The sequence below is a fragment of the Solanum dulcamara genome, chromosome 7 (genome assembly GCF_947179165.1).
Source record: "Solanum dulcamara chromosome 7, daSolDulc1.2, whole genome shotgun sequence".
NCBI classification, from domain to species: Eukaryota; Viridiplantae; Streptophyta; class Magnoliopsida; order Solanales; family Solanaceae; genus Solanum; species Solanum dulcamara.
This window is the reverse complement of record NC_077243.1, coordinates 40,748,959-40,774,830: the sequence shown is the minus strand read 5'-3', so window position 1 is coordinate 40,774,830 and position 25,872 is coordinate 40,748,959. Positions and strand designations below refer to the sequence as shown.

Sequence of the window (25,872 nt, the reverse complement as noted above, 5' to 3'; positions counted from 1 at the left end):
TTAGGAATAGCTCATCTACGTGGTGATTTATAAGAATCTATAACTTCGGTGAGAATCGTCCTTATCACCATATTTAAAACATCTTTTGATCTTAACTCTAATCATCATCATAATAAATCTCAACTTTAACTCATATAAAACTTACATTGAAAATAATTTAACTCATGATCAACTCATAAACTCATCTTGACTTCATAATCATAGCTTAAAAATATAGCTTTATGCATGGGTATCTATAATTCAACTTAAAATCATGCGATTCATATGAGAACATGCATATAAAGATCATTAATAATATTTTAAAATGAAATCAAACCAGCCCAATAAAATTCATCAAAACTAGGGTTCGTAATCAATTGAAAATTGAATGAAAACTTAAGGAATCTTTGGGACTTCATGGGTGAAAAGTTCTCATGAACCAATCCTCAGATACCTTGCTAGAATTCACTAAGAATTAAAGAAGAAACCTTGTAGAAATCTAGAAACCTCAGAGACTTTGTTCTTACCTTAGAAAATTTTAGGAGAATGAATTGAATAGGAGGGGAATTTGAAGAATTGAATATTTATAGACTTTAAACTTGGCTATAAAAGTGTCTAGGTTAATTGAACCGAACTTGGAAAAAGACACAATTTTCCTTCATTAAAATCTAAAAGTTGACCCTACGGATCCCTTTCTATGGGTCGTCATAGTAATGACGAGTAGTTTAAATGACTCATCCTGCAGGTCTGAAATTCGAGTCTCTGAAGTTTTGGAATGGGTAAGGTTTATGGCTCGGTATCTTGTATATGGTTCGTCTTGTTGGATCGTCCTACAAGTCCCAAAAACCTGCAAATTTGAGAGTCTCAGGACTTTAGTTATGAGTCATTTCTATGAATCATAATAGGTCTTATGGGTCATCCTGTCAAGTCGTAGACTTGACCTCGATGGACCTTTGAAACTTGGCTCTAAAGTCTTCCTATGAGCTGTGTCTATGGGTCGTATAGGTGAGAACGGATCATAACAGTGAGTCGTAGGACCTCCCTTTAGGGTTGGTCATAACTAACAGTAATGACTCATTTCTACGGGTAGTGTAAACTTCTACGTCTCGTAGAGACAGTAATAAATTTGGGTTCAGTTCAAGATTTGAGAATGTTCTCCTTGGTTCCGACTTTCTGACTTGTGGGGTATTATAGTTTCCATAGTAGATCGTTATAAGAAGATTACAAAATAAGAATATAGCTTCTGTGAAAGTATTGTGGTAGAGTCAAAATGTTGAAGAGTTGATATGGGAAGTTGAGGAAGACATAAAGTTCAAATATCCCCACTTGTTCGTTCTTTCATATGAGCAGACACACATTTGGGTATATGAGGTATGTTATTTATGGATTATATGAGTTCTTGTATTTTTTTTCTATGATGTTGCAACTATTATTATCATTCAAGGACGAATGTCCCTAAGGGGGGGAAGGATGTCACAACCCGCCCGTTTGAACGTTAGAATTAACTTGCACTTTTGGAATAAGACTAAGACTTGTTAATACATAATGAAAGATATTTTATGAGTTATTTTAATTGCACAAAGTTCATCAGTTAAGTGTGGAAGTCAAGGAAGTTGCGAAATAAAAGTCGGCTAAAGGTATTCTAAATGTCGTTAAGGAATTCTCTGAAATTTTAGGTCAAATGTATCAGCACTTTTCTCATAATATATATATATATATTTAGAATGTCCATGATATCAAATCGAATCTCTACGAGTCTATTTTCCAATGAACTAAACTGCTCGTCCATATAACTTAAGAATAGTGAGATATGCGTATTTTTGTGAGACTGCGCAAGCAGGCACCTCTAGGTAGGTCCCTCTATCTCTAAGTCAGTTACTCTTTATATACACTCTTATCCTTCATTTTTCTTCATTAGTAATAGTACAAAATATAGTAAAATGATAAACCAACCTTTCAAATACTCCTTGGAAGCTTAGATTCTCAACTCGGAAATTTAGCAGAAGTTGCTCTACATTGCGAGCTCATCATTGTGGTATAGTTTTCTTGTTGAATTAAGTTTTGTTTGTTGTTGCTGCAAGAAGACAGATTTTAAAGCTTCTTATTTCTAATATTTTTGTTGTGGTAACCTTCTTTTTACAACCCTCTTTCGTAATTCCATATCCTAGTATCATTTTTATTGATTTTTGAGCCACGTGGTGGTGTTTTTGATATTGTGGCTTTGGGAAGCCCCTTTGTCTTATATATCTGGGATATTATTATTGTGTATTGATGGTTTTAAGATGTTGGAGGTAATGGGGGGATTGGTGTGATTATTATTCGGGTCGTCTTGGATGGTTTTTAGGTTGAACGACGTGGAGAATGCTTAGTAACGTTGCCTCAGGAGCTTGTCGCTCCTTCGAGATATTGTTGGAATTTCTTCATTGGATTTAGTTGCTATTTATTATTGTTATTAGCCTCATTTTATGTATTCAATTTGGTTAGTCATGAGTTTGACACAAGCACCTTATTGATTAGTTTGGCTTGTTCTTGCAGCCTTGTTGATTTCACATTGTGGCACTATTTTTGGTTGGCCAAGCTTCATAGCGACATCTTTTAGGCTTTGGTTGAAAGGTATGTTAAGGCTATTTTTTTTCTCTTCTAGCATGATCCTGATGGCCTATGCTTGTCATGGCCTATTTATAGTCGTTATATGACTTGTAGCCTTATCTTATTGAGTTGTCTACCACCGTATGATTAATGTCTATCACTGACACTCTACTCCTCGCCTACTAGCCTAGAAAAGTATGTTATGATTATATTTTGAACAATTATGATTACTTGTTATCATTGTGATATTTTATCACCCAGATGCCGCCTATAAGTTTATTTTGGCCTTAGCAGACACTGACACTACAGGATTCTTGAGCATACAAATTGATTGTTATACCGAGCCTATGGGTAGGTTAGACTGAGCTTATGTGTCGGATAGACCGAGCTTACGGGCTGGGTAGACCCAACCTACGGATCGGGTAGACCTTACCTATGGGACGGGTAGGCTATACCTATAAAGAAGCATATATGTATTGTACCACAGAGCTTCAGAGTTGCAATGATTCATGACACATGTACATTCAGACAATTCAGATCAGATTATCATTGGGATCCAGGTAAGGGGGATAATATGGGTATTAGCAATTGTTTGCACTCATTAGGAATTATAGTGATTGTGTGTTGTTTGTACCTACCAGGCTTAACAGAAATAAGTTTTAAAATTAGAGAAAATGGGTAAGGGATCAAATTTCTATCTCAAAAAGGTATTAGCACTTGAAATGGTTGTTAACATGAGGTTGTCCGACGATTTGAAAAACTCATTTGACTAACTTTAAAAAAACTATTTTATAAGTAAATAAGACATTTTAAAATATTAGAAGTAAGTAAGACATTTTAAAATATTAAGTAAATAAGACATTTTAAAGTATTGGAAAGAAATAGTAATTTAAAGAAAAATTGAAATTATTTATAAAGGAAATAAACTTTGTCGAAGATGATCAAGTAAAAGGAAAGTAATTAAATAAATTATTTAAATAAATAAATTAATATAGCAAAAAAGAAATGTTTTCTCTTAAAGGAGTTTAATTAAGTTAACTAAATAAATTAACGCTAAAGTTAATACAAGTTAAATAAATAAATTAAATAAATGAATATAAATTATATGAAATAAATAAAATTGGGCCCAACCCTTAGTTTCTGTCTGCCTGAACTAAGTGGTTGGACCGAATTGCTGCTTTTGGGCCTTTCTAGCTCATTTACTCCTGTCCTAAAGCTAAAAAAATGGTAGCCTCAAAATGAGTGTGCTTTGGCCCACTTCTGAAATGTATACATCAGATGTATACGGCTGTATATAACCCAATTTTATTCTTTAGCCACTGTATATTAACTTTTCATACACCTGCGTATCAGCTCCATATTTTCCGAATAAGAATGAGGCTGACTCCACAAGCAAAAATATTGCCTCCGTGGCTTATGAAAAGAGAGAAAGATAGAGCCTCGCGGACTCGGATAGAGTCCATGAATAAAACAAATAAAGAAGAAATATTAGTACCTAATTACCGCAATATCAACTCATTAAAGGTATTTAATACACCAAGACATGAAAGGTGATTTAAGTGACCAACAAATTATTATAGAGACAAGTGAATCAGTAAAGAGAGAAAATAAAATATAGAGTTTAACTATTCTAAGCTTGAGTTTTAAATTTTTTACAAAGTAAAGTGTTAAAATGAAGTCAAGCAGTGAAACAAACCAATGTTGCTATAATCAAACTATTTTTCTAACATGTTTTGAGACAAAATCAGAGAGGGGGGTTAATGAAGTAAACATTTAAAATGACTAGTCTACCCATTTCTTAAAGCTCCAAACAAATTCAAATATACATCTTAAAGTGAAACACACTAATTTGAAGACAAGACAGCCAACTGAACCTCAAAATTCAGCATGGCACTTAAGAATACTGAAAATTATTTTATGCAACAAAAAAAGGAGCAGTGACAAGAATCAATTTGGAGTAAGAAACATATTGTTTGGACGACTTTTCTCAACAATTTCAGCAAGCAATTTAGATAGAAAGGATACTATACCTATATACACATTTGTAGGAACTTAAAATCTCCAACAAAACTAGGTTTCAAATACATTTAAAAGAAGCTAAAAATAGAAGCAAACCACCATGCTACAACGACATCACTAGCACCTTATGCTATACTAAAATATAAGGGCTATTCACATACTAACCCACAGATAATTTAAATCTATAAACTCGCGCTTCGAATGATCTTAAACACGGAACCTTAACAAACTTAAGAAAACTCACATTTAATCGAAAGAACAACACTTGACTAAATTGATGACTGACAATAGCAAACAACTTTGAGACTCCCATGCCTCTTTAAGAAGAAAGTAACAGTAGCAAACAAATCAAGGAACTGAAGTTGATAGCCTAACAAGACAAGAAAAAGCTGAAAATTAACTGAAACTGAACCAAGCAAATTTGGATGAAGAAACTGGCCCGCATTACACATAAAGAAGACTTAGCTGACTTCATGAACACAATCAGATAAAATGACAAGAAGAAAACTACTAAATAAGCTAAATAGATTTGAGCTTATACCACACTTAAACGAGTAAAAAGTTAAACAAAACAGAGAGCTTAAGATACTGTAATCTAGAGCCTAAACTTAAACAACAATCTAAGTTTGAAACAATAATAAAGAAGAGCACATAACTAAATAAAAATCAAGATTTTTAGCATTTTTCTTGATGGGAATAAACATGACGACATAAGAATCCAGACTCGACTAAACATAATGATGAGCTACTGAAATGAAATTACATAAAGAAAATGACTTTAACTAACTCTAATATGCATTCACATCATTGACATATTCATAAACAGAAAAGATACTATGTATCACTGAAACAAACCAAGAATAGAAAGGGTTTTACCTTTTTGAGAGCAGTGAACTTGGGACGAATGAGCTGAGAAGAAGCTTTTCGCTGAATGTAGCACCACTGAATGAAGCTTGGAGCAAAAGAGCAAGACTTAAAAGAAACATAAACCTTTTGTAGAATCAATAGGTAATAGCACTATTTTTAGCTTAGCTTTCGACTTCTGAAAAACCCAAAAAAACCCATTAAAAAGTGAATGAAATGATTTATATAAAAGGGACTAAGGTTTCTTTTTTTTAAGGGGGGGGGGATTTTGGGGAAAATCTAGATAGGGTTGGATAGGAATCAAATTCAAAATTCCAAATCCAAAATCAGATAAAGAATATTCTATATTCCCCTAAGAAATGTTCACCTCTCAACGGATTGGGATGAAATCAATGCGAGTTGGATGGTGAGGATCCATCCGAAGTTTCTAGATAATTGACCTGTCAAAAATCCTTTGAGATGTTATTTGGTGTACGATTTGTCAGGTGATGCGAGGAAGAAGACGTATGGAGGTGGGTATACGATGTATGTACTGAAATATATGTATGTAGTGTATGTGGTATATACGCATATGGATATCTGGAAAAAGAAATTGCGAATGGACTTAGAGCCCGTTTGGATGGGCTTTAAATTGGTTAAAACCAACTTAAAACCCATTTTTAGCTTTTGGACGTGTTTGCCTAATGCTAACTTTAAACCATAAAGTTCTTAAAGTCAGTCAAAAATAAAAAGTTAGGATTCCTAACTTTTTTTCTAAGTGCTTAAAGTCATTTTCTTTGACCATGAAAATTACTTTTATATCCCTTATATTTTAACTAAATTCTCAAACTATCCTTTTTATTCTTTTAACCCTAAAATTCACATCATTTTCCTCATTTAAATACTTTTATCCAAACACTCAGCTGCTTATTTATAAAAATAACTTTCAGCACTTCAAAGTTCTAAAAGCACTTCATACATAAAAATTGCTTTTTTTAAGCTCATCCAAACGGGCTCTTATTTGGATATTGATTTAGTGGGCTACTATGGGAATGTATATATTTTGGGTCAAGGGAATATATTATGATATGTGATCAGTTGGTGTATGTATGTTGGTTGTAATGTTAGACATAGGTATTGGTGAGGAAATGGGGTGGTTGTCTTAGTATAAGTGTTGTTGATGTGTTGTTGTATGGAATTGTGATGTATAGAAAAGGAATTGGAAATTGGGGGGGGGGGGGGGATGGGGAATTGGGTATATGAAGGCCACGTATACGGGAATGGGGTAGGTTAGGTATGTGTATAGTATATATGTATTATGGTGAGTTGAAAATAAAGGGATTGGGGAGGACCGAAATTGCTAGGTTTTAGAGAAATGGGGCAATTTTGGTTGAGAATTAAATTAGGATAGAATTAAGAATGACTAGATTTGCAATTGAAAAGATGGCCAATGACTTTCAATTATAAATTATGAACTTAGCCAAAATAAATTTAATTAATGAATTGGCTAAATAAATAAATAAAATGAATTAATATCAATTAATTAATGAGCTTCTTAATTTTGATAGAGTAAAATAATTAACTTAATTTTAAATTAATTAACTTAAAATATAAATTATAATTAAACTAAACTGATTAACAAAATATTTAGTTAAAAATAAAATCTTTTTGAGACGATTTTTTGAATAACCATAAAAGGTAATAATTACATAAATAAATATATAAATATATATATATAGTTCAAGAATTATAAAAATACTAAAATTACTTAAAAAATAATTTAAAAATAATATAGAATTTTATGAGCTAATCATTTTAAATTAAAGAAGCTCGATTATTAATTTGCGTTGTAGAGGATCAAAATTGGATGTCAACAATACCTATAATTGAATTAATTGTGTTGTCACTTAGCTAGATTCGAGAGAACTAGTTGAGAAATATTTGCCTTCATTCGAGAGAAATAGGTGGATAATTCAGATTCCAATACATATATGATTTTACCCATGAGTGATTGAGTCTACATGATATTAAGGTGCAATGTATCATGTGAATGTTAATTGACTTTCCATTCCCTAACTCCCGTGGATTTCTTCTTGGAAAGACCTTTGCCCTTGTTCCTTTCCCCCCTTATCGTTGATTGTTACCAATATCTTCCTATTATATTTAAAACCATTGTTTCAAATTCAAACTAGTTGCTTGAAATTCTTTATTTCTTCAATTGCCTACACATTGTGTCACGCCCCGAGTCTACACCCTAGGCGTGATCAACACTCAAAAATTATTGTTGGTTTCCAAGCAAACCCTTGGTCTGGTTAACTACTCAGCGATAGATGTAAAATACAAAAAATATAACTCAAATGGGCATATACAAGAATATAAGTCCAACTTCTCAAAATAAATCTCGATACTCAAATATATAGATAGTAGGATGTTTAAAACGTGAACTCTAAAAATAAAACTAAAAGAAATATAAACCCTATATGCATCTATGAAGCCTCTAAATCTAACTCTGAATGGGCCCATGACTACCTCAAAAGAACTACTAAATAAATATTGAATGAAATAATGAAACTGAAGGAGTTCCTACGAATGCAAAGAAGTTTTGCCAAAAGCTAGATGGAAGGTGATCTTCAATGATATGCATGTTGATGATCTCCAAAATCTGTATTTGCATCATATAATGATGTAGCTCCGAATAACATCAGTACATGGAATGTAAGGTATATAAAATAGCCGAAAGGAAACATGCTCGAAGAATACTCAAATAACTCTACTCAATCAATGTTGAAATAACTCAACTCAATAAAAGAAGCCATATATGGATAAGACAATGCTTTACAAAATATGAATAAGTATATGCAACTCAGTATAAAAATAATTTTTACTCTTCGAGGAGTTTCTCTAACCGGCAACCATCATTATGTGTTGACACCCAATTTTGACCATCCACAACGCAAATTAGCTATCGAGTTTCTTTGAATTCAAATATTTTGAAATAATTAGCTTTTATAAAAAACAAAAATATTTTCATATTATTCTTAACTATTTTTATCTTTTTATAAATTTTAGTATAATATACATATTTCTATATAACTATATATTTGATTAATATTTATGTGGTTATTCGAAAATCACCTCAAAAGATTTTATTTTTTACTAAATACAATGTTAGTTAGGTTAGTTTAATTATAGTTTGCATTTTTGAAAATTTTAGTTTTTTCTAAAAAAAAAAAATCCAAACTCCGACATCAAAAATTGTATGAAAATTTAAAGTTTTTGGAGCCTATATAAAGGCTCATATTCTTATTAAGAAGGAGAAGAAGAGGGAGGTTCTTTAACCACCCCAAAGTTAGAAATTTTCTTAACTTGGCTAGAATTTTGGACTCTTGTCCCCAGCCTAAAAGTTGTGAAAATTTCTAGCTTTCAATCTATATTTTCTTCAAGGAAAATAAGAGATTGAAGTCAAAATTTAGGCTAAGAACAGTGTTCTTATAACATCGAACCCACGAAGGTTTGAGTCTAAATTTTTGTCTAAATTTTTAATCTTTTTTTCGTAGATTGGAGTTCCATCAAGCTCTTGGATGGTGGTGAAGTTGTCTTCCGCTCATCGTCTTCAGTTTCGGTCCGAAAAGAGGTAAAATCTTTTTTTTAGCTTTATTTTATTTAATTATTTCATGTTTTATGTTTAATTGATTTGTAGTCTCGTTTTTTTAGTTAGCATTTATTAAGAATAATTAGATTAATGATAGAAATTTCTTATAATTAGCATGTGTTAGGATTAAATAGCTATCATGTGTTAGGATTATTTCATGAAAGCTCTTAGTTTTGTCCATTAATTTTTCAAGTAGCTTTCTTTGACAATATAGACTTTCATGTTTTCAATTTTTTCTTTTAACATGATTTAGATAACAAAATATGCTTAAAGTTGTTATGTAATTAGAACTTTCATGGTCTAATTGATTTATTTCTTTCTTTAAAATTGAGCTAGTTAGCATGTTGTTAGTCACTTATAGAATGACCATCAATTTAATAATTTAACATATCATGATATATTCCTTAGTTTAGTTTAAAATGAGTAGATGGTTATGTAATTTTATTTTGGTGCATGTGATATCAATTCGAGTCCATCTTTGGACTCCATCCTTGCATATTATTGAGTTTTGAGTCTTCCATCATCTTGCTCAAATTGTTGGAAAGTTGATACATGGAAAGGAAGATAATATTCATAATTTTAATATTAATATTGGGTTGTATACACGGAATACATGCGGAAAATAATATTGTATATACTGTATATAATGTATATATAGTCTTATTACAGTGATATACAGCAGATACAGGGAAAAAAATACTATATACAATGTATATACAGTCCTATATACAGTGATATACAATGATATACAGAAGATACAGGGAACAAACACTATATACAGTATATATACAGTCTGATATATAGTGATATACAGTAAATATAGGGAACAAACATGGTATACAGTGTATAACAGTCTAATATACAGTGATATACAGTAGATACAGGGAACAAAAAGGTGGTATACAGTATGTATATAGTTTGATATACATAAATAATATTGTATACACTATATATAGTATATATACAGTCCGATATACAGTGTATATACAACTGCAATATATTGTGGAATTGTGCTTAAGGCCCAAAATGCAGATGACCCAATAGCTTAGTCCAGGCGTACAGAAACTAAGTGTCGGACAATATTTTCATGTGTTATTTATTATTTATTTGTATCGATTCGGGTTGTAATAATTTATTTACTTATGTTATTTATGCTTGCTTAGATATTAATTTTAATTTGTTTTAACTTAATTAGATTCCCCTAAAGATAAATCAATTCATGTTAATTTACTCTTTAAATGATTTTCTACCTTTGCTTGGTCATTTAATAAACTTTTTTTTCGTTTTCTTTTATACACATGTATATTATTTTCAAAGGTTTAAATTTGATCAATTTTCTTTAAAAAAAAGAAAATTTTTTTTTAAAGTTTTCGCTTTCTTTTAAATTAATATTTTCAAAAGTTAGTCAAATAAATTTTTAAATCATCGGATAACCGCGCGTTAGCGGCCACTTTGAATGCTTAACACCTTCTCAAAGTGGAAATAAGAACCTCGTACCTTTTTCTTTGAATTTTTAAGACTTAAATCTGTTAGGGTCTTTTAAATTAAGTTTTCTTAATTTCTTTAAAAAAATTAAGTGGCGACTCCTCTTTTCTAAAATTATTTTTTTCTCTAAAAGTTGAAATTAATTTTAAACCGTCTATTTCCGACATAACATTATGAGCTTTTTAATGATACAATGATCCATTGTCGTTGCCACAACCGTCCAATACCTTGCCAGGATAAGGGACACAATTCATCTCATGGATCCAATCCCTTGAGGGAGTCTTCCACATTTTGCTCCATCCGACTTAAGAATTTTTTGAGATTCGTAAATCTCTTAGAAAGGCCTCCAAAAAATCCGTATTAGGAACTGAAGAGAGGAGTTGTCCAAATCAACGGTATGATCTTATCCTACGTTGGCTACGTATTTCATGGGGTTTGAGTTATTTTAAACTCTTACCCAAATCGGTGTTCAATACTACTTTTAAAAAAATACATTTATTATGCTCATATTCTCAAGTGATTGTAAGTACTCAAAATAATGCCTCATTTAGTCTCTTGGACTTTACTCAATTTAAAGTCTAAGGATCTTGCACAACTTAAAATCTCATCCCAAATCGTTCCTAACGATCATACTACTCATTATATGTAAACCATCTAAGCCAAGTCTAAGAGGAAGAAGCAATAACCTACCTCAAGGCCAAATCCGCACCCGAACCTCTATTTCAGAGCTTTTCCTTTCTGAAGGGCTTCTCAATGTGCCACCCTATCAAATCAGCGAAGAGAACATCAATATGATCAAAACGATACCCATACTTCAATTAAAGAATTTAGAATAAAAATTGGGTCAAAATAGGATCTTGGGACCGCGCAAGAAATCATAAAATTGACTACGTCACAAGGTGCCAAATAACTCAAGGAACTTGCGTCTCAAAAATGGGCACAATCTGAACACAGAAAGAGCCAAAATAGTCCATCACATTTCAAGCTCAATGAGGTGAAAAGTGGGGATTAAGAGGTGAATTGAATGAAACTTACAAGTTAAATGGAAGAATTATCAGCCTCGAGACATCTACGCGAAATTCTCCGGCAATTCTCAGCAAACCCCCACTGAAAATCTCTAAAAAAGAGCTCCTAACGCCTAAGGGTCTTGTTCTTTTGAGATATGCATATTGAAATACGGGACTGATATATATATTTATAACTGTCAATAATTTTACTCCAAGCTTGCAGAGGTCAATATCACTGACCCTCTAGAAACATGACAGAAGGTCCGCGAATGCGGAGGCTAGATCAACCAATACTCTGCTAACACGGCCAAGGTCCTGGAATGTGGAGAACAAAATAATGCATTGCATCAGCATTATATCAAGTTGAGGAAATGCCTTGGCGGGGGCTCGAAATTTGTTTGGAACTTCATGAACGCAAATGAACTATGCTACCCAACAAAAATCACTTTTTTGGACGCAATGGAATTGACGAAACAGCAAAGCGGAGGGCGTCTCATTAGAATGTTGACTCAAGTCAACACTTACAAAGGTAAGCATAAAGCAAAACGCCAAACTCTACAAAATCAATCCAATTACCTCGGAATCCAAACTAAAGGTCGTTCTAGACCAAACTCGGCATTTCAAAGATAATCATGTTGTTGGAATTTTCATCTGAGCACATTAACCACGAATGTTTACCGCAGTCAAACTTAGCCAAACTTTCAAAACTAAAACGCCTAATGACTCAAACTCACGTTAAAAGCCTCGGGATCCCAATCAACCATGTCACTAGTCCAAAATGGGCCCTTGGAGTTGATTGAAGTGACGAAATTCTCATACGATATCAGATTCTTCAGATGTTGACGAAAGTCAACTCTTTCAATTCAAAGGCTTCCAAAAAGAGAAAAACTTGCACAACTCTCCTTACCACCTCGAGAAGCGTGCCACCCATCCCAACACTACATAAAAACTACACAGGAGCTACGGAAAAGGGTAAAACAGTAAAAGGCACACAAGGCAAGCAAATGGCCACGGGGTCATTACAAAGAATATAAATCAAGTAATTTTTTGGAAATTTATTTACGTGAAATACAAAAGATAATAATATATTTGAGATACAATATTTATTTATATTATAGAAATAGATATGACATTTATTTTAATGTCAACAACTACTTTTTAATAATTTTATTCTTCTCGTTTATAGTTTCATTGATTGACACGAGACACACGTGCAAAACACGTACACTGAACTAGTCTTAATATTAAAAGTGCATTGATACTTGCCCTTTTTCGTAATTTGACTTTCAAAAGAGCTTTTAAAAAAGATTACCAAAACACAATCTAGAGGCCATTTGGATTGTCTTATAAGCTGTTTTTAGCTTTTTTTGAGTGTTTGGCTGGCCAATTTAAAGTTATTTTGTGCTTAAAATAAGTCTCAATAAATAGTTGGGTTTATTTGGATGATTTTATTTTAAGCAGTTTATAAGTTGAAAACAGGTTATAAGTCAAAAAAAAAAGTTGGCCTGCACCTATTTTTTTTTAAACTTATAAACAGTTTTCAACTTATAAGCTGATTAAAAATAAGTCAATCCAAACATACTGGTACTTATCAAAATCTCCTTTCAAATGAATTAGTCAAAACAATTTTTTTTTATTTTAAAATTGCTCTTATGAAAAGTTATTTTTTTTAAAAAAAGCTTCGCAAAAAAATCATTTTTAGCAGTAATACCCAAGCAGACTCAAAATAATGCCATAGACAGAATTATAGTTGACTATTTTTTTCTCAAATAATTAATATTTAATTATTATTCTAATATTTGAACTTTGAAATTGATTCAAATTTTAATTATTAAATCTTATTTATGTGATAATATGTATCACAACCCAAACATAATCGCTTAAACCCTTTCTCCTGGGTTTTGCGAACTTCGACCGGCGATTAACTTCGGTAAGTCTCTCTTTCTAAAACTTTGTTTATGATTCATTATTCATTGTTTGCTTAATATATTTGATGATTCATTCTTATGCTGTTGTGGGTGAATTTTATTGTAGGCTAAATCAGTGGGTTTATCAGTGAATTATTTGAATTTAATCTTGAGTGGAACAAGAATTTTTAATTGAATGAAGAATTAATTCGGTGATTAATTCTTATGCTACTGTGGCTGAATTTTGGTATAGGCCAAATCAGTGGGTTTAACAGTGAATTTGTAATCTTGAAGGGAACATGAACTTTTAATTGAATGAATAATTTTGCCATAAAAAATTTCAGTTACTTCATGAAAAACTAAATTAGTCGTTTGGGCCTGAAATTTTTTCCAGGAAAATTCAAGAACATGATAAGAAAGCTGAGGCACTGCTTTAGTGGCTTTTAGGATTGAGCCGCCCCTGCATCAGACTTTGTAGAGGAGGCCAATTGCTAGAATTTTCACAGCCCGCTCTTCAGGCTATACTCAGGGTCGCAACATATTTTGATAACTCAGCCATGGTACCGTTTATTGAAGCCATATGCAATTCGGTTAGTGGGGAGATGCTGTGTATGGATCCGTATGTATCATATCTTCAGCCTGTAGAAAAACAACTTATTCCGGAAGGTTTTGCACCAATCTCAGAGGATGTTCCATTGAGTGGTAGTGTTATGTTTAGCTCAGTTCTGCCAAGACAAGAAGAACAACCAGCTGTGTTACCTAATGCTTCTTCAGTTTTACATCCCCCTAAAAATGAAATTTCTGGTACTTTGTCAATTACTAAGAGTGAGAGACTGAACTTTGAGTCTTCCAATAAGATACGTTCTAGAAAGAGGAAGCGACTTGAATGGAGTACCATCATCCATGAAGCTGAGCTTTGTCCTGACGCAGTTTCTGAGTGCAATGATAATTATATGTCGAACCATAGGTCCCTAGAGTCCTTGCAAGAACTTAAGAAACATTTGTCTTACTTAGGATGGAAAATTGAGCAAGCAAAGGATTGCAGAATCATTAGGACACGGTACGTTGCTCCTAATGGGAAGATATTTCAATCCCTCCGTCAAGTTTGTAAGATGTTGGAAAAGTCAGAAACTTGGGCAGAAGGCCAAAAAACATCATATGATTGTTCATCTGATGACCTCAACCTGTCTACTTGGCTGGCAAAAACACAGACATGCAGTGAGGTGTCTGAGCTGCAATATACTTCTCGAGAACCAATCATTGATCCTGAAATCTGCCCTGAAGCGGTAATTGACTATTGTTTACTGGGATCACCAGACAATCCTGCCTATAAGAAGTTGAACAGTGGGGAAAAGAAGTCTATGATCATGAAAGCTAAGAAACACCTGGCTGCAATAGGATGGAAATTTTATTATTGTCGGAAAAGGGATAAGAGAGAACTGCGGTACGTTTCTCCTCATCGGAAAACATTCATCTCTCTTCGAACGGCATGCATATGGTGTATGCAGCAGTGGGAAGCTGAGGGACAGATGCCTGATTTATTTTCCCGGTCAGCTGTTCTGGAATTTCAGGGTAAGTTGGCACCTCGGAGGACCTCATGTAAGAAGTTATCAATGGCGACATTTTCTGTCATGCCACTTTCGAAAGAACCTGCTCAACTTAATAATGTCACAGTTTGTGAAATCAGCAAAACAAGAAAGAAGAGTCATCATGTGGGTGGATGGAACATGTTGAAAAAAGGAAAAGAATCCAGATCCTCAAGAACAGTAACAGATGGTACAGAATCTCAGTCTTCAGCTCGTCAGTTGCGATCAAGTAAAAGAGCTCGGCAGGCAACACTTTCTTCTTCGTTGCATCATACACCTCGAACAGTTTTATCTTGGTTGATTGACAATAATGTGGTTCTGCCCCGTGCCAAAGTGCAGTATCGTGAGAAAAAGGATGGCCTTCCAATGGCAGAAGGGAGGATCACTCATGCAGGGATCAAATGCAAGTGCTGCCAAAAAGTTTATGGAATTAGCAATTTTGAGGTGCATGCTGGAAGCAGTTATCACAGACCTTCAGCAAATATATTTTTGGAAGATGGACGATCCCTTCTTGATTGTCAACTGCAGATGAAAGAAAAGGGTAGTTTAAGAAACATGAGGAAGAGACCACCTTTGTTGAAGAAGTGCATCCATTTGGGCACAAATGACAATGTGTGTTCTGTGTGCCATTATGGTGGTGAATTACTTCTGTGTGATGAATGCCCCTCTTCCTTTCATACTGGTTGCCTTGGAATGAAGGTCTCTCTCTCTCTCTCTCTCTCTCTCTCTCTCTCTCTCTTTCTCTCTCTCTCTCTCCTCTCGTACCTTTGTATCTTTCTCCTCTTAATGATCCATATTGTCAATTATATTGGTTAGACGGTGAGAGAGAGAGAGAGAGAGAGAGAGAGAGAGAGAGAGAGAGAGAGAGAATTTTGCATATTGGTTCTACACCTGGTTTGATACCAACTGCATTCTATTGCTTAAACAGGAGGTTCCCGATGGAGAGTGGTTTTGCCCATCATGCTGTTGTGAAATATGTGGCCAGAGCAGATTTGATAAAAACAAAGACCACTTTACAGACAGCAGTTTACTTATCTGTTGTCAGTGTGAGCACAAGTGTAAGTAGCTCTTTTGATCATTTTTATGGTCCTTCAGCAACTTATATTAGGCATACAGGAATCTGTAGATGTTTGGCATTACTGATGTTGATCAATTTTGTACAGATCATGCTCGGTGCGTGAGAAATAAGGGTCTTCAAAAGCTGGATTGTTCTCCTGTAGGAAGTTGGTTTTGCAATAAGAGATGTGAGCAGGTATTTGGTTTCATGCCTAACACAGGAATAAAAAGCATCGGCATCATCAGTAGAGAGCACAGCTACCATATATTGTCAATTGTCTCGTTGAGCAGTTATTTCAGTGTAGAATGCAGTTGACCAGTCGGATCTCAAAAAAAAAATTCTTATTGATTATTCCCATGTTATCAATTCTAGGGAAATGTTAAATGCGCGAAAATCATCATGTTGACATGCACCAGTATCCTCTTCTGTCTATTAAATTTTACTTTTAAGAAACATTTTGTCTAAGTCAACTTAATATCTGTTGCAGATATGCTTGGGTATCCACCAACTTTTGGCAAAGCCAGTTACGGTGGGAATTGATAACCTCACTTGGACTTTATTGAAATACGTAAAACCTGATGAGTTTGATTCTGATGTTGCTAATGATGAGTGCATCTTGGAGACTTATAGTAAACTTAGTGTCGCTCTGGATGTGATGCATGAATGCTTTGAGCCTGTCAAAGAACCTTACACAAGGAGAGATCTTATGGAAGATGTTCTCTTTAATAGATGGTAATATCCAGCTCTAGAAATTCTCGAGTAACCATTGTTGAATATGTGCAAATATTGTTGTTCAACTGCATAATTTGTGAAAAACAAAATTATGCATTTCATATGACACTTTCATTGTTGACACACTCTTTCATCATAGGTTAGAGTAGAGCTTCTACCGTTCATGAGCTTAGTCACCCTTGATTTTAGACTTGCCATAAATAGAAGTTGAAAGTGCCTTTAGTACTTGTAACTATATATAACATGGTACTCTGTATAAAAAAAACACTATAGATGACATGGTATATCTCAACTTGAATGGAGAGCATATTAGTTTCTAAGTTGCAGTACCTAGCTGATGTTTGAGTATGATATTCGGTTCTAACCAGATGTTCTTTTGACAGCAAATTGTCCTGTGGGTTTACTTAGCAAACACAGTATTTATCTCTCGAGTTGCTTAAACACTACTTTCAGAGACTTGTATCAATATGTTTTAATTATTTATGCTCTGAAAAAAAGTTGTAATTCGAAATTGCAGGTCAGAGCTGAATCGCTTAAATTTTCAGGGTTTCTATACTGTGCTTCTGGAAAGAAATGATGAAGTGATTACAGTAGCGACTGTGAGGTATCCAACCATTATATATTAGTATTATTCATTGAAGTAAAGTTTTCTCTACTTTTCATTTTAGTATAAATCTCTTTAGTCTGAAAATTTAGTTGAACAATGTGACTGAATCTTTTAGATAGTATGCTAACAATTTGCATGAAAATAGGGTTTATGGAGAAAAGGTGGCCGAGGTTCCCCTTGTGGCAACAAGATTTCAGTACCGCAGACTTGGAATGTGTCGCATCTTAATGAATGAGCTTGAAAAGGTATGCAAATCTAGTTTCTTTCATTTTCCTTCTTCAGGGAGAGGAAGGAAGAGTTGATGCTAAGGATGTACCTAAAGTATGTTTTTAAAAGATCCCCAATAATTACTTTATTAAGCAGGGATGTTCATGAAAGCTATAATTTGTAGGAAATATCTTTGAGTTTTTATGTTTGTCATATGTTTCTTTCCTTCCATGGTTATATAATTAACATTTTCGAGGCTATGCATTTGAGTTGACTGTTTGTGGACATCGGCTTATTCTCCTTATCAGAAGTGTAAACATGCATTTTATAGGAGAGAAACCTTTGGACATGGTTATTTTGGCTCTCTAGATGTCATAGTAAGCAACACTCTTAGGGCTTTCTTTTTGGTTGGCTTCAATGCTCAGTTATGCTACATCGATGTCAAGTTCTACCTATCAAAACAAAAGGACTTCAATTCTAGTTAAGAATAAGTGATGGTATGGTGCACATATCTGATATATACGGTTTTCTTTCTTTGTCGCTACTTACGTGGGGAGAATGATGAACATGCTTTGACATAGATTGAATATGCTTGTCATCTGATCTGCTTGCCTTTCAACTAATGCTATTTTGTTATTCATTCCAGAAACTCATGGAATTGGGAGTTGAGAGGCTAGTTTTGCCTGCTGCCCCTACCGTGCTAAACACATGGACCACTTCATTTGGTTTCACAATGGTGAAAGAATCTCAGAGGCTAAACTTCTTGAATTATACTTTCCTTGATTTCCAGGGTACAGTAATGTGTCAGAAACTCCTCCAGAATATCCCTCCAGAATTATCAAGTGAATCAACAGGTATGTAAAACTCTTCATTTACTGTGGAAGGAGATGAAGATTTGATATGGATGGACTAAAACTTCACTTTTATCCAGAAGCTTATCAAACTCAATTTGACCGCATAAACAGCAAGGAGAATGTTGAGTTGGATGGAAACAATGCGCTTTCTGAGGTTTTCCAAGCTGAGCAAATTGAGGGGAGTGAAATTGTGGACCAAGGATCTGCAGAGTATGTTTCCTCTTTGTTTTCTCTGTTTTTAAGGGACTGAAGAAGGGATAACATTCAAATCATGCAGAACGTAACTTGAAAATTGTAATATGACTTTGATAACCTATTCAAGCTTGATAATTATGTCTTTAGGAGACAAGTGACATGCATAATATAGCTTTACCCTACAAATTATCAAGAGCATTAAAACTAATTAACTCATCATAAAAGAATTGGCAAAACTCTTATGAATTGTGAAAGGTTATAAACCTAACTTGAAATATTTTAAAGTTTGTCGGTGCCTTGCTAAAGTTCTTTTGTCTGAACCTAAAAAGCATAAAATAGGTTCTAAAACTGCTGATTGCATGCTTATTGGATATGCTGAAGATAGTGCTGCATATAGATTTTGTCTTAAAGAGTGATGTGCTTGATTGCAATACTATTATCAAGACAAAGAATGTTGAATTTTTTGAATATATTTTGCGATTGTGATAAATTTTCTCATGCACCCTATTGATAATGCCTAGGAAAGAGTATTTTTCTTATGAAAATGATTTTCAAACTTTTATGGTTCATAATGAACCATTAAATTATTTTGAAGTTATATCTTCTTTTGATGCTAAATTTTGGAAAGAGGCAATAAAAATTGACATTGATTCAATTATGAAACTAATATATGGATTTCGACAGATTTACCTCCCTGTGCAAAACTTATTGGTTGTAAATAAAATTTCAAAAAGAAACTTAATTTTGATGGATCTATAGATAAATATAAAGCTTGGTTAGTAGCAACAAGATTTTCTCAAAAACAAAATATTGATTATTTTGATACATTTGCACCCGTGACTAGAATTTCTTCCATTCGAATTTTAATTGCCTTAACATTTTTCTAGCTTTTTATTCATCAAATGAATGTAAAAACAACTTTCTCAAATGATGATTTAGAAGAAGAAATTTATATGGTTCAACCTAAGGGACGTATTATCATGGACAAGAAAATAAAATTTGTAAATTAATTAAATCTCTTTATGGCCTCAAACAAACTCCTAAATAGTGGCATGAAAAATTTCATCAAGTCTTACTAAAAGACAACTCTTCTTCTGTTAAAGTGGATAAATGTGTTTATACTAAAGTGGTAGACAATGATTATGTGATAATATGCTATATGTTGTTGACATGCTTATATTTGGCAAAAGTTTAAATATTGTGAAAAGTACCAAACTTTTTTTGTCTACTAATTTTGATATGAAAGATCTGGGTGAAGTAAATACGATATTTAGATTTAAAGCTATAAGGATGAAGTTGATATAATGTTGTCACAAGTACATTATATGGAGAGACTTCTTAAAAAGTTACAATATTTTGAGGCGACACCTGTGACCACTCCTTACAATGCTAACTCTCAATTGAAAAAGAATAATGGTGACCCGGTTGCTCAGTCTAAATATGCATAGATTATTGGAAGTCTGATGCACATAATGAATTGTACTAGGCCTGATATAGCCTATGTTGTGTGTAGACTGAGTAGATATACTCAAAATCCCAATACAGAACATTGGTTCGCATTAATTAAATTGATGAAATATTTGAGAGGAACCATGAATTATGGTATCTTGTATAGTGGATTTCCTTCTACTAGAACTGTATTGTGATGCAAATTGGATCTTTGATTCTGATGCATAAAATTCACTAGTCTGCATTAATTAGATTGATGAAATATTTGAGAGGAACCACAAATTATGGTATCCTGTATAGTGGATTTCCTTCTACTAGAAGTGTATTGTGATGTAAATTGGATCTTTGATTCTGATGAAATAAAATTTGTTAGTGGATATGTGTTTACCTTAGGTGGTGGTGTAATATCGTGGAAATCAGCTAAACAAATGATCATTGCTATATTGACTATGGAGTCGGAGTTTGTAGCTCTGGAGTTAGCTGGTTTTGAGGCTGAGTGACTAAGAATTTCTTAGCAAATAACCCTTTAATAAAGGATGTATTGCCTCATGTGTCTATGCACTGTGATTGTCAAGCCGCAATTTTATTGCGAAGAATAAATCTTATAATTGTAGGAGCGCACACATGAAATTGAGACATAATATCATAAAACAGTTATTGAGAGATGGAATAATTTTCATTGATTAAATGAAATCAGTATTGAATTCAGCCGATTCACTGACTAAACTTGTGGGAAGAAAATTAATTTTTCAAACCTCAAAAGAGATGGTGTTAAGGCCAATATGATTGTCAATAAAGATGGTAACCCAACCTTTGTGATTGGAGATCCCATGAAGTAGGTTCATACGGGTAATAACAAGTCAATATTGACACTACACTCTAACTGAGAGTGCTTGAGCTACTACTAATTATGAGGGATGAGTTATTAACTTTTAATGAATTTATAGTCCTTAAGGATGGTGTATTCAAAGCAGTATACACTCCATGAATTCATCTATATGAGTAGTGGAGTGAGGCTGCTTCTATGAGATTTTGGTAATCTCTAGAGCTCTCATGAATAACTAGGCACACTCTTGGACTATTGGCGCAAAACAGTGTTGAACAACAAAATTACTGAGGTTGAAATGTGATTGATATAATCTCTGACTTACAATAAGAATTATTGGTTCATAGAAATATATTATTTCACTCGTAATTCTGTAAGTTAAAATTTATTGATCTAAGTTTGGTTCATAGTTCAAAAGACACCAAACCTATTGCATTTAGGCCATGCAAATCCAACAAAGTTTTTACTCTTTGTTTTAGTACTCTTTTTTCCTTAAAGAATCTTGAAATAGTGGGGGATTGTAATAATATTTCAATATTTTTAATGGGCAAATGATCCACTAAGTGAAAAGGTGCAAGAGAAAGATAGGTGGCAACTTGCATAAGAGATTTTTGACACTTAGCTTGACACATGTCAAGCAAAGACTTTATGCTTGATCCTATAAATAGACATCAATTTACTCGGCAAATTACTCAACAACATACTTTCCTTTCTCTCTTTCTCCTCATGTTCTTCTTCATTTCTTTTGCCTTGTACTTATTTTATGGTTTTTGTTAATTTTTATTTCCCCCTTAAAAACTTGTTGGTGTTGTTAGTTAATTCTTTTTGAATCTTGTATTCTCTAATTAATTAGAGAAGTCTTGTTTATGCCTGAGAAAACATTTAAATCACAATAAAAATATAATTATTTATTTAGCAAAATAATAGTACTGAAAATTAGATAAATATTACTGCGATAATATTTTAAGTATTCACAAATAATACTTGAGTCGTGCTGGACACTGTCCAAAGAAGCTGTTTCAGCAGTGTGAAATGTTTCCCCAAGACTAAACAAGCCTTCCCTAATTAATTAGAGGATACAAGAATCAACAAAATTTAATTAACAATACCAACAAGTTTTTAAGGGGGAAATAAAAGATAATAATAACCATAAAATAAGTGTAAGGCAAAAGAAACGAAGAAGAATGTGAAGAAAAAGCGAGAAAGCAAAGTATGTTGTTGCGTATTTTGCTGAGTAAATTGATGCCTATTTATAGGCTCAAGGATAAAGTCTTTGCTTGACATGTGTGAAGCTAAGTGTCAAAGATCTCTCAGGCAACTGGCCACCTATCTCTCTCTTGCCACCTTTTCAGTGAGTGGCACATTTGTCCATTAAAAATATTGAGATATCATTAGATCATTCTAATAACATATTAATGTGTCTCTGCTAAGCCTCTTTTCAATATAAGGTGAGGGTAGGGACATGTTTTATTGGGCTTGAAAGCAATGTATGAGATGTGAAAGATTCAAATTTCTATTAATTGAGAAAAAATCACAATCCGTCTCTATGTGAGGATGCCTTTAGCTGCCAACATGTAGAAATGTTTTTGTTTTAAGCATATGAGTGGCAGTTATCTCAATGAAACAATTTCTATTTTGTTTGTGATATTCTTTGTTTACTGTGATTTTCAAGAAACATGGTCAGTTAGGGATTCATACCCAACGTGTATGGGATCAAGGTGTGATTGTTGTTGCAGATTTGGGCTTCTACACAAATAGTCTTGTTTAGGCTCACTGGAAGAAAAATGTAACAAGTGTTGAATTCGGTCATGTCTAATTCTCTATTGGTGGAATTTCACATATTAGAATAAGAAAAGATGACACAGAAAGTAAATTGAATGACTCGTCTTTTTTAAGATTTCCACTTAAGGGATGAGCAGGTCTCTGGTATGCATCATTTAATGTTTTTGCTTAAAATGTGGATGAAGTATGCTGTTTGAGGGTAAATGATCTTTCAATGTGCTTATTGAGATGATGTTTACCCCAATCAAGGTGTATTTACCAGCTCGCTCAGCAAGGGCATTCGAGCCTGCTTCCAGAAACCTGACGAAACATTGCAAAAAATCCTGTTTAGAATGTCATATGAACAGCACAAACCACCACAATGCCCCTAACAAATCCACAGTATGTATAGGAGGCACTAAGCTGTGAACTTAGATTGTATCATCAGATTAACTTTGACACGGTCTCTTCAGTTTTCGTTGTCAAATTACCGTTTTGAATAGTCCGTTCAAGGGATAAGGAGGTCTTTTATGTGTATCTTTTCATGTTCTTTCTTAAGAAGTGTATGAAGTATCAGCTTTGAGAAAAGTGGTCCATCAACCTGCTCATTGAGATGATGTATACCCAACAAAGGGTGTAAAAATTGTTATTTTATTGGTTCACCAAGGGTTTCTTTAGGACTATTTGTGGGTCAAGAATATTGTAGTAATTGCGAACTTGAAAGGCTTGATATTCTTGATTCTTCTTCTTTTTGGCAAGAGAGTAATCTGAGTTATAGGTGTCGGAAATAAAAAAATATTTTGCAGAATAAGCTCTCTAAATTCAAGCCTTCTTCTAGAGACATAACAAGAACTTTGCTGAGGACCTTGTTTAGGATGTCATATAATTAACCCCCCTTCCCCCAACTACCAGTGCGTAAAGAAGGCACAAAGACGTGTACTTAGCTTATCTCATCATGTTAGCTATAGAGATTTTATGGTAATACATAGTGTTTGACATAATGGCGGTTTCTTCATTTTCAATTTCGCTTCTGATAGGTGAAAAAAAACTCAATTTGGCAAATGTAGTGGTTAAAAAGAGTTCTCAAGTGAGTTTGCTCCATAGGTAACACACAGACACAATGATTAGAGTATAGAGGAGCCGAGTAGGGTTGAAAAAATAGGCATCAATTTACTCAGAGAGTTGGATTTACTCCCCATTGTCTTTTGTGCTTATGAGTCTATCCCTTGAAGAGACGGGGATAATGGATAGGGATTAGGAAGTTTAGCAAATGAACATCTTACTTATTGATCTATTTTTATTGTATAAGAAAGTTAGGTTGCAGAGGCTGTTTGTAGTCTCTTATATTTTAGGTTGTTCAGTCTTGATTGTACTTGGAACAGTGAACACATTTAAGATCCAAATGCACACTTAGAATTTGATTGCGTTCTTGTGCTGTTTGTTGTGCCCAAACCTTGGCAATTTCTTTCCCACCTGATAAAACTGTTAACTATTGTACACCTTCTCAGTGCACCTGGAGGATGTAAAAGCAATAATACGGATGCTCCAGCTCCTCTCATTATTGTGGTACATTTCCTTTGCTCATAACATTTCCGCAGCAGATTTTCTCTACTTAGATCCTCATGCCAAGTATTATTGTTTGTGGTCTTTGAACAGGCGAACCAACAAGCTCCTCTTGACTGCCAGGATGAGACTAGTCTGCAATACCGAGCTGAAGTTACTGATAATAAGGTTTTAGAAAAACAAGGTGTTGTTCAATACAAATGTTACAAGCGGAGAAGAAGATATCAGCCTGTGGAAAATAAGCTGGTTTTGGAAGGAGTAACTATCTAATAAACTGGTAAATTATTAGAAAAAGACGACACAACCATTGAACTTTGATGGCCAAATATTTTTTCTCTGTTTAACCTTATTTTTTCGTTGTTAAAGGAGAGAATTTAAGGGCTGTTACTCGTAAATATGTCCATGTACAGCTACCTCTAGGTACCATTAGCTAAAATAGATCTTTTCTAATCCTGAAAGTACAAATGTATAGAACCACAGTCCACGGCTTGCAAGTATTCAATCACTCTGGGAATGTCCAGAGCCAATTCATTTATAAAAGCAGAATGTTTGAGAAATTTCCATCACGGGCTTCGTGGCCAGCAAATGGAAGAACATAGGGGTGGTTGACGGCCATGGACAAGGGTATGCTCACTATTGGTAATCTGATACACCCGCAGAAAGAATAAAACAACAGTAGAGTATTATGGGAAAGAGAGAGTTGTGCAATGCCGGCTCATTTCTTCTCTGTTTCATCTTGCAACATTCCATCTGTCGACTTAATCATCAATCAGTCTCGCATTCTATGACTTTCTCCTAGTCTGCGTGTCCAAACTTTCTAAAATTAGGTTATTTGGATATATTTTTTTCTTTCAAAAACATGAGCAACACTTTGTGTTTAGCTCATCAATTCTTTTGAGGAGCAATTGATGTTTGATCAAATCTTTTAAAAAGTGTTTCTACGTATATTTTCTTGAAACATGTTCTTTTTTCTTTTTAAAAAAGTACTTCTTGGGAGAACTACTTTTTTCATCTTTTGTTTTTACTTTAAAATGCTTCTTGTTAAATTTTGGCAAAACATTCCGACTTTGAAGAAGGCATTTTAAAAAAAATATCACTTTTGGCTTTGGAGAAACTTGACCAAAACAAGCTATAGAGTAAAGAGGAGCCGAGTAGGGTTGAAAAAAAGTATTTGTCTCACTTTTGTTGGAAAGGAAAACTTTGTTCACGAAAGGGGAGGAAAACTCAACCTTCTGTTCCTTTCTTCAAAGAGATAAATGTTAAAAATATACATAAATTAGTTTTTGTTTGTAAGTTCATACTTAAACTATTAAGAATATGAATTTCATATCTAAACTATCACTTATTAATTTGAGAAAAACACTTCTCTTTTAATACACTCTCATCATGATGTGTGTACTATACTCTTTTGTTTAAAAAAGAATTGCCACATCACACTCCACATGGACAAAAATTCCACATTGAGTATTAGTTAAAGTTAAATATTAAAGTATTACTATCCTAAAAAAACTATTATAAATTAAATATAAAATATTTTTCTTACCTCACTCCACC

The 25,872-nt window shown here is 33.6% G+C and overlaps 1 protein-coding gene across 2 annotated transcripts; it reads left to right on the top strand.

Moving 5' to 3' along the window:
- The first annotated feature begins 13,411 nt into the window (after positions 1–13,411).
- LOC129894047 (increased DNA methylation 1-like) lies at positions 13,412–24,879 on the top strand. Of its 2 annotated transcripts, none has more exons than XM_055969540.1 (11): positions 13,412–13,504; positions 13,876–15,766; positions 15,996–16,125; positions 16,231–16,319; positions 16,612–16,856; positions 17,374–17,460; positions 17,609–17,708; positions 18,317–18,524; positions 18,605–18,734; positions 24,264–24,321; positions 24,412–24,879. In XM_055969540.1, exons 2-11 carry the CDS (start codon positions 14,039–14,041, stop codon positions 24,586–24,588), a joined length of 2,952 nt encoding a protein of 983 aa, XP_055825515.1. In that variant the 5' UTR covers positions 13,412–13,504; positions 13,876–14,038; the 3' UTR covers positions 24,589–24,879. The 2 variants fall into 2 exon arrangements, with proteins under 2 accessions (XP_055825515.1, XP_055825514.1); XM_055969539.1 differs by having other exon boundaries at positions 18,602–18,734.
- Positions 24,880–25,872: the final 993 nt, after the last annotated feature.